This window comes from Sinocyclocheilus rhinocerous, unplaced genomic scaffold (assembly GCF_001515625.1).
Source record: "Sinocyclocheilus rhinocerous isolate Xijiao unplaced genomic scaffold, SAMN03320098_v1.1 scaffold228, whole genome shotgun sequence".
NCBI classification, from domain to species: domain Eukaryota; kingdom Metazoa; phylum Chordata; class Actinopteri; order Cypriniformes; family Cyprinidae; genus Sinocyclocheilus; species Sinocyclocheilus rhinocerous.
The window spans coordinates 351,307-361,560 of record NW_015634565.1 but is presented as its reverse complement, the minus strand read 5'-3'; the positions used below and the strand labels follow the sequence as shown (position 1 = coordinate 361,560).

The window sequence follows — 10,254 nt, the reverse complement described above, 5'->3', positions numbered from 1 at the left end:
CCTCTCTACAGTTTATTTTTCTGGCTGACTATCGAGTCTAAGGTCATTTTATTTAGGTAAATGTGATGTTACATGAATTGTTTACAAGCCGTTATATTGACGTCTTTGCGCGGCTGAAACACTGATTGAGCGATAACATGAGGCAGGATACGGATTGCAAAGTTGTACTCTTTCGTTTAACTTACCTTCAGATGTTTAGTCACGTTTATTTTGTGCTGAAACTGGTATTAATGTGGAGGAGATGAGTAGTTCACGTGCGTCTTGCGCTGCCGCGTCTACAGCGATCTGTCACTCCACATTAAACAGCACCAAAACGGCATTTATTGTTTGAATACTGCAATACAATGGACAGAATTTAAAATCTGAGACATATTAAAAGTAGCAACGCACAATGCTTATTGCGATTTATAGGATGGGAGGTGCGCTTCAATGTTCCACCCATTAACTGAAAACAGGCTAGACTAATCGATTCTTGGGATTTAAGAATCGATATCGTTTCGTAAAAATTAAAATCGATTAAAATCGAGATGTCGATATTTTTTTACCCAGCCCTATTAATTATTATTGTACATAGCATAAATATTTGGATGAATATTTAGGTCAGGTAAGTCATTAATTATGAAACACTGGTTTAGTACAGATAAGTTTTTGTACTCATTTTGCACTAATTCTAAAGATGTTTTGCTTTAGTTTCTGTAACATTCTGTAATATTCTAGTCCTTTCTGGAACATTCCGGAACATTCCAGAACACTGTGGGGCTAGTCATAAAATACAAACATCATACCATGTACACTTGACTCGCTTTTGGAAACTGTTTATGTTAAACTGCTGTTAGCTCAGTATTATGCATGTACCATGTCATTTGTATGCATGAGTAATAACAGATTAGTTTGTATAAGTTGTCAACTTCTTTGTTTTTAGTTTTAGCACTGAGCACTGTTAATGATACACAAAAAGTAATGTGATTTTTGTATTCAGCATGTCAAAATTCATAAAGAAAAAATAGGCCTAACAAAGGTTTTAGCCTAACAAAAATAGGCTAAAACAATGACTACATAAGTATTGAATTAATTTAGAAATAAAAACAATCACATTTATGAATTTCCTAATGTTGTATTTACAAACATTTATATATCCCGTGCTGAACTCTTACCGTGTTTCTCAGGACTTGAGTGAAAGTAACTTGCAGAGCATCATTCACGATCTCTCCGTCTGGAAGCGTGTGGTACACCATCACACAAGCCACTGGAGTCCAAGAGTGATCCGTGTTCAGACTGAAGGAGGAGGAATGCACCGTCCCAGCATCCACCACCCGACCGCGGGACATCACCTGCAGAACACATCCATCAAAACAGGCTCATTCTCACAAATGTCATTAACAGGACACCCTTTTGTGCTTAATCATATTGAATGTGCACTTGTAGTGTACTTCTAATCTTCAAGGTATGTATATAAAACAACTATACATATAATATTAATGAAACAAAAAGTAGCCTATAAAAATAAAAATGTTTTAATAATTTTTTAATAATGCTTTGTTGTGCTCTAAAGAAGTACTAACATACTACAACACATCCAAAGCATTTAATTATATTTAATTTAATTTAACTAGTGTTTTATTCAATATTAAATTTTAAGTTGGTAAATATACTACATTTTAAATGAACTACATAGCAACTTCATCTTTACAGATATGTGATATAATACAAAATAAAATAAAAAGTAAAAAATTAAATACATGCTTAAAAACAAGCTTAGACATTACCATAAACACCAGTCAGTACATTCAGCAGTACACTTTAACCATATTTCAAAGACAAAAACGTAATTATGAAAATACATATAAAGATGTACTTAAGTCCTACTTAAGCTGATCAAAAAAGCACTCTTAAGTTCAAATAATTGCATTTAATATTAATTTAAAATATAATACATTTTCTATTTTTTTTTTGCAAATATACTGAAAACATCACGTTCAGTTTGTATATTCATTTGAAGTATATTATTTCCGTAATAAGTACTATGCAAAAATGTATATCTTTTTTTACAGTGGTACTGGACTTAGGGACATGATTTTACAGATTAAACACCACTTAGGTCTGCAATGCAAAATAAATGTATTTTATTTTTAAATGTCTGATTTTCTTCAAAACATATATGAAAAACTAAAAATAATATTTAATTAATATATTATTAATATTTACACATTAATATGTAAAATAATACATTTGCAGGTTCACATTCTTCACAAATACATTTAATGTATTACAAATAATTAAATATAATTTCAGTAAAACAAATTCTATGTACACTTCTAAATAAATAATTCTAAATAAATTGCAGAATTGCAGAATTTAAACCCATCATGAAATCTCCTACTTCAAAAAGGTTGTTAGAACTTTCCGACTTCTTATTGACTGATTGACAAATGGAGGTTTCTCTTACAGAGTTTATCAGTACTGGCTCAATAGTTACATTTTTGTCTTAAAAATGGATGCAGTATTGCTTTATCCAAAATACTTACAAGGTAGTGAAATTCTGCCAGGTTAAAATTGCTCTCCAAAGTCAAAACCAGCGGCTGTCCAACCTGCAAAAGTCACTCTGTCAGTGAAGACACAATGAAAACAAAAATAGCAGCATGAAACACAAACAGCTTGAGTACCTGAGGCTCACTGTCTCTGTGAAGCTGTATGTAGGATCTGCTCGGTGAAGAATAACTCCTGTAGAGCTGAAGACGCTGGACTGTGTCTTCAAACCGGGCCTGAAAGCAACATCAGGGGGAAGAGAGGTCAGCATGCTTAATGCATAGTGATATCAAGGCGGTGGAAAGCGTGGATGAAGTGTTCGCACCTCTATATCAAGCGTGGCAATGCTGTCAGAGAGGTGAATCTGGAAAGACATCACACCATCAGCAGTAACAGGAAGATCCATATTTTCGACTGGAATATCGTAAATGGGAGAGAAGCTGGTCGTTAGTTTGCCGTTCGTTGTGCGAGGCTCTGGGGATTCTTCGCTGTTCCACGTCCACGTCCAGGGGCTGAACTTGTTCTGGGTCACCGCCAGCCGCACGCTTCTGCTCTGCTCTTCAGCTGACAGCGGCCGGCTGTCATAGGTGCTTAACTTCAGCTTATAAAATAAAAATATGGGAAAAAAAGGATGAATCTATCGGTCATGTCAGGTCATATTTCACAAAAATTAAACATTTATATAAATAAACAAAAAACCAAACCAAATCAATAAATACAAGAAAATGCATAAAGAAAACAAAAATATATTTTTGCATAATGACATTATTTTGATTTTGATTTAAATGAAGCCTATTCTTTAGAACCATTACATTTTTTGCATTGTGGCATCATTTTCATGACAACTAACACGTCCCAACTCTCCTTTAATGTGGGAAATATTGATATATTATTTAAATACTGACATTAATGTGAAAAAATAATAATAAAACACTAAAATCCACTAAGAAAACCTTAGGATGATGAGCTGAGTATGAACTGGATGCTGCCGAACGCAATTGAGAAGATGTTGTTTGTACGTTTTAGTGTATTTTCTAAGTGGTTTTACTGTCAATAATGTGTAATTATATCTTATTTAAATCTGTATTATTTATAAATCAGTGTGGGTTTTTTGTACTACAGTAATTTTGTGTAATAAAGAAAAACCGTAAATAAAACATACCTGCATTATGGCAATGATACATAGACACATCACACAATTTTAGTTAATTGTCATGAAAATAATGTCACAATACATTCATTCTTAATGTTAATTCTTTTTTTTTTGGCATTTTCACCTTTATTATGATAGGACAGATCAGAATTAACAGGAAGCGAAGTGGGAGAGAGATAGGGGGGCGGGATCAGGAAAGGTCCTCCAGTCAGGATTCGAACTCGGGATGCCTGTAGCGCAATGGTGCTGTTTGTCAATGCGCTGCCCACAAAGCTATCGGCGCCGATCTTAATGTTAACTCTTAATGTAAAAAATAGACTTCATTTTTTGTGTGTATAATACAATTGTTTATTTTTCTTTTGATTTTAGGGTGAAACATGACTGATTCACCCAGTTTACCCTAAATATGGACTGAAATGTAACTGCTGTTTTTTTTGTTTTTGTTTTTTTGTTCTGTCTTTACCTGAGCAGTGAAGGTCATGGAAGGTTTTATGATCTGTGGATGCTGCAGAAATTCCAGAATATATTTATTCTTCACAATAGAAACCCTCGCGCTGCTGTTGTAGGTTAACCCTACAGAAAGAGAAATGAAAATCAGCTCAAATTGAACCTTAAAGGACATCTCGATTTGTGTATTAATTTGAATGCACTTTAGTTCATGTTATTAATGTTTGATAGCCAGGTACAGGCAGGATGGTACGCACCTGTAGCATCTGTGACGTTCACGATAATGTCGACATATTCACTGGGCCCATATTCATCGTAATAGGAATATATGTAGTCACCTAACCGTTTGGAGTTCGACACATCAAATGTGAGAGCAGCAGAACCGTCAATCTACACCAGAGATAATGAGTCTGATTAACAGTAAATAAAACTTTTAATTTAAATTCAATGCATGGGGTTTCAAATAGGGATGCACCAATGTATCGGCCAATAATCGGTACCAACCGATATAGGCAATTATCTGCACCATTGGCAGCCTATGATCAGGGCCGATATCCTGTCAATCAAAGCAGGGGAAATATGTCAAACAGCAACTTGCGTTAAGAAAATGTCTCTTATGTTTAATTTGGGGCTGTTAACGTTAAAGCAATAATAATGCACTAACGCAGCGCCCTTAAAGGGTTAGTTCACCCAAAAATGAAAAATCTGTCATTAATTACTCACCCTCGTGTTGTTCCAAACCCGTAAGACCTTCGTTCATCTTCGGAACACAATTTAAGATTTTTTTGTTGAAATCTGAGGGCTCTAGAAATCTGAGGACAGCAAGGTAACTACCAGGTTCAAGGTCCAGAAAAGTACCAAGATGATCGACAAAGTAGTCCGTGTGACATCAGTGGTTCAACTGTAAAGTTACGAAGCTAAAAGAATACTTTTTTGCGCAAAAAAAAACAAAAATAACGACTTTATTCCACATTTTCATCTCTACTGCGTCACTTGTGGATGCGTGTTCACGAAAGTACCATGACGCGAGCGTGTGGCGGCGCTGACCCAGATCCGGCATAATGACGTCATTATGCCGGATCTGGGTCAGCGCCGGCGCTGCCACACGCTCGCGTCATTTCTTTGCGCAAAAACGTATTCTCGTAGCTTTGTAACTTGATGTTGAACCACTGATGTCACACGGACTACTTTGTCGATCATCTTGGTACTTTTCTGGACCTTGAACCTGGTAGTTACCTTGCTGTCTATGGGAGGGTCAGAGAGCCCTCATATTTCATCAAAAATATCTTAAATTGTGTTCCGAAGATGAACGAAGGTCTTACGGGTTTCGAACAACACGAGGGTGAGTAATTAATGACAGAATTTTCATTTTTGGGTGAACTAACACTTTAATGCTGGTTTTATTTGACCCAATGAACCACCTGTAGTTCAAGCCAAGGTTGCCAGGTCCGCAGTTTTCCCTTCAGCAAACATTTTTTGTAATGCGCTGCCACCTCCCATCCAATTATTGCAAAGAGTGTTTAGCCTGTATGTGAGTGTGATTATAATATACAAAAATAAATAGCAATTAATATAATAGATTTGTTGTTCATCAGTATCGGCTGAAAAATCGGTGCATCCTTTTACAAATGTAGATGATTCTTCTGAAACTATACTCACTGTTTCTTTAAGTTGGTAACGCTTCTCAAGGCCATCGAAAAAGTGGACATATGTGACAGACATCATTCCACTGACAGGCTTCCCATAAAAATACCTTAGAAGCGAGAAAGTATGAATTTTGTGTTTCTATTAAATAATAAGACTACTGTTCAGGACAAACACTCACTTGGCTGTGACCATCCCGGTCAGTATGTCTTCATAATGCAGGGCGGAGGGGACGTCCACCTTCACCTCGAATTTAGGCAGCACTGTAAACAAATGCTAATAAAGACTGCTGTCTGGACAAAACATAGATCATAAAAGATATGCAGCGTATGTGAAATCTCACCATAGTAGTCCACAGTGAACACTCTGTCATGTACAACATCCTGCATGAACGCAAAAATAACAGTGTAATTTATAACAGAAATAGGATTTCATGTCAAAGATTTATACTTTAGACTTACAGTTTTAAAAACAGTCTGATGTGAAGTAATTGTTGCGCTTGCTAATTTATTTTTCCTGCATAGTTTGAATAATAGGCCAAAACTTCAAAAAAGTAACTTTCCTCTCAAGTTTTTACACAACTCACATTGATTCCAGCTACAATTTTCCACGGGCCGAGCGGCGGGTTCTGAGAGAGGTTCAGCTCTTTCGAAACAACACCTAGAAAACCATCCACAGACAGCCACTGTCGAATCAAATTCCCCTTGGGATCCTGTTCACATTAAAAACACAAAAACAATCAATATATTTCATGTTGACACTGCTGATGTATCTGTTCATTTTCTACCAGTAGGTCTAAAATCATTTTAAGGTGTTCGGACACTTTTGACTGCCAAGGAGTATGAGACCATATTAATCTTATCTCTTTATCAACGGCTCTGGTTTAAAATATAAGAGTCTGCTAAAATATAAGCAGATGTATGTGTGTGAGGAAATATATATTGTTAAAATTAAAATAAATAAATAAAAGCAAATGAGAAGTGTTCCAGTATCTGTTTTAATTTGGCACGTTACAGGAATATTCTATTGCCCTGCTGTCAGGGATTTATTTTTCTAGAGGAAGGATGGCATTTAATGATTTAACTTTTAAAAAGTACACTGAAAAAAATGATTCATTGAATTTACTAAAAAATTTTAGGGTAAGTGGTTGCAATCAATTTATTTTAGTTACATTTAAATAAACAAATTTAGTTGACTAACTTTCAACATAATTTTTTTTTTTATATGTAGCTAAAATAAATTGTTTGCAACCACTTACCTTAAAAACATTTAGTATAATGTTTTTCAGTGTAACATATTAATACTAGGACTGTCAATTTAACGCGTTAAATTAATTAGTTAATGGTAGTTAATTTAGTTCAATTTAACTAAATAACTAAATTAATTTTAGAAAATAAAACATTTAATACAGATGACTGTTGACAAAGATGATGCATGGCAACAACTCACGGTGTAATATTCATATCGGAACTTCGGAGCAGGTTCACGAATTGAACGATTTATGATATGTGATCCGAAGTCCCGATCTGAAATGGTTCATTATTCGAGCGGGTTGCAAATCTTTTGGTTTAGATCGGAACTTCGCAGCGGGTACGCAAATCATTTGATTTAGATCGGAACTTCGGAGCAGGTTCGCAAATCTTTTGATTCAGATCGGAACTTCGGAGTGGGTTCGCAAATCTTTTGATTTAGATCGGAACTTCGGAGCGGGTTCGAAAATCTTTTGATTTAGATCGGAACTTCGCAGCGGGTATGCAAATCATTGATTTAGATCGGAACTTCGGAGTGGGTTCGCAAATCTTTTGATTTAGATCGGAACTTCGCAGCGGGTTCGCAAATCTTTTGATTTAGATCGGAACTTCGGAGCGGGTTCGCAAATCTTTTGATTTAGATCGGAACTTCGGAGCGGGTTCGCAAATCTTTTGATTTAGATCGGAACTTCGGAGCGGGTTCGAAAATCTTTTGATTTAGATCGGAACTTCGCAGCGGGTATGCAAATCATTGATTTAGATCGGAACTTCAGAGTGGGTTCGCAAATCTTTTGATTTAGATCGGAACTTCAGAGCGGGTTCCAAAATCTTTTGATTTAGATCGGAACTTTGCAGCGGGTTCGCAAATCATTTGATTTAGATCGGAACTTCGGAGTGGGTTCGCGAATCATTGTGCAAACTGAAAGATTTGTGATAGGCTACTAAGTCCTGATCTAAAATGATGGAGCGGGTTCGTGAATCATTATTCAGATCGGAACTTCGAAGCAGGTTTGTGAATCATTTGATTCAGATCAGCACTTCAGGACACATATCGCAAATCATTTATTTCAGATCGGGACTTCGGATTGTGGATAGTGAGTCATTTGATTTAGATCGAAACTTCAGAGCTCGTATCGTGAATCTTTTTCCTGATTCTTTTTTCTTTTTTTTAAACAGTAGCCTACAAAACATCAAACCATTAAGGCAGTACAATTATAAAAATAAAAGAAAGAATAAAGAAAGACAGAAAGTATTCACAAATACAAATCCCTTAAGAAAACCATGGTTTTATTATAGTAAGCATGTTTTTTGGCGTATTGATTACCATTTGTATAACCACAGTTTTACTACAAATACCATGGTTAAACTTTTAATACCATACTGTAGCAAAGCCATGGTTAATTGTGGTTATCATGGTTTAACTATAGTAACCATGGAGTGTTTTGTTTTTTCATAATCAAATTTTCGTTAGGGATGTGTTGCCAGGTTAACAAAAAAAAGTACACCTTAAGAGGACACATAGCATGAATATAGAGATACACTTTTGATTGCTTTAATGGAGCTTACATATACTGGTCTAGATCAACTCTGAATAAAGAAAAGAGAGGTTTAGAGCCAGATTTGTGTTTATGCATGTGAAATTTAGCTAGCAGGAAACACAAATTAGTGTTTTGTTATATTTTGGTATATTCTCTTTTGAGTCAAACAATCCAAAGAAAACATCTTTTAAACTGCTGCTGTAATGTTGTTGGTTTTACAATTAAGTAATTATTGTAATTATTGTCTGATGAATATGCTAAAATAAAAGCTCTTTTAATGAATTATGAGTATGTTATACCATAGCTATTAATAAAGACTTTAGATGACATGAAACTGTGGTCAGAAGTCTATCATAAATGCAAAAATTTTGATGCAAAAGTTGTGCAAATGTGATTCAGTTCAGTAAATAAGAAGCTAATTTTGTTATATTTTAAACACAATATTGTCTGTTTTTGCTCAGCTTTGCCAACGAAAATATTACCTATAAAGCCATAGCAGAACTATTGTGCATCTCCGAAGCAACACAGTGGTGTTTTGTTTCTGAATGAATCGGGTGAACCAATGATTCAGTGGTCCATTCATAAAGAGAGCTGTTTACTTTATTCCTGAATTAATCAGCAGTTTGAACAAATTGAATGAATGAATGAATACAAATAAATAAAGGGACAGTTCACCCAAAAAGTGACAATTATGTCATCATTTACTCACCCTCATGTCATTTCAAACCTGTATGACCTACTTTCTTTTGTGTAACATAAAAGAAGATATTTTAATGAATGCTGGTAACCAAGCTCTTTGGGGTACCAATGACTTTCATTGTATGAACAAAAAAATAAGGAGATGTTTCACAAATGTTCTTATTTTATGTTTATGTTAGGCTGTTGTAGCCTAAATGTTTACGTGTAATAAATTTTATGTTGAATCAAAAAAATGTTTTCTTTCTAAAGCTACTTATGTCTACTTTAACTTTTTCTTATTTAACACAATAATGGCTTTAAATGATCTTTTGTGTATATTTTTTTTCACAGCCAAATTTAATTAGCGATTAATTAGACTAATTAATCACCACATCATGTAATTAATTAGATTACAAATTTTAATCGACTGAAAGCCCTAATCAATACATATATTTTTTTGCATTTAATGTATTTATGTGGTAACATTTTATAAAGCAATACGCCCATGAATCTGGAGTTTACAGTGAATTTAGAACAACTAAGGGGGTTTTAGACTTATCGCTTTATTGCCAAACACTGCAGACACCCACCTTGATAAAAATATTGATCTGACCCTTGTGCGGATTTCCTTCAGGAGTAACCAATACAACCCGAAATTTCACCGTCTGCCCTGGTTGGTAGTTGTTCTTGTCGGTCTGGATAAAGACGGACATGCACTTGGGACTGAAGACCATCGTGGTGGAGTTGGAGAACACTTGATTAGTGCCAACAAACCCCTTAACATCCAGCTGATATGGATACCAGTAACTCATGTCATTGGAAAAGACCTGCGGAGGGAAAATAACACGCAGTAAACCCTGCAACTCTGTACTGATTCATTCATGGAAATGACAGTCTTAATACTCACAGGGGGAAGAGCCAGCAGTCTGGTAGAGCCTTAAAAATGAATGCAGAGCAGACATGAAAGTAATCAATACTTGTTTGAACAGGTTGGAGATGTATATTATATCATATAGGT

At 35.2% G+C, this 10,254-nt stretch overlaps 1 protein-coding gene across 1 annotated transcript in view; it reads right to left on the bottom strand.

Annotated features, from left to right (window-relative positions):
• LOC107745911 (CD109 antigen-like) overlaps nt 1-10,168 on the bottom strand; it is a 23,659-nt gene extending 13,491 nt beyond the window's left edge. Inside the window, exons 1-12 of the mRNA XM_016559947.1 lie at nt 10,144-10,168; nt 9,827-10,063; nt 6,357-6,482; nt 6,114-6,153; nt 5,952-6,033; nt 5,786-5,879; nt 4,384-4,516; nt 4,143-4,252; nt 2,852-3,127; nt 2,664-2,762; nt 2,526-2,588; nt 1,155-1,331 (exon numbers count right to left, since the gene is read on the bottom strand). Of these exons, the coding sequence (XP_016415433.1) occupies nt 1,155-1,331; nt 2,526-2,588; nt 2,664-2,762; nt 2,852-3,127; nt 4,143-4,252; nt 4,384-4,516; nt 5,786-5,879; nt 5,952-6,033; nt 6,114-6,153; nt 6,357-6,482; nt 9,827-10,048 (1,422 nt within the window). The 5' untranslated portion in view covers nt 10,049-10,063; nt 10,144-10,168. The remainder of the gene's footprint in view (nt 1-1,154; nt 1,332-2,525; nt 2,589-2,663; nt 2,763-2,851; nt 3,128-4,142; nt 4,253-4,383; nt 4,517-5,785; nt 5,880-5,951; nt 6,034-6,113; nt 6,154-6,356; nt 6,483-9,826; nt 10,064-10,143) is intronic.
• Between the last annotated feature and the right edge of the window lie 86 nt (nt 10,169-10,254).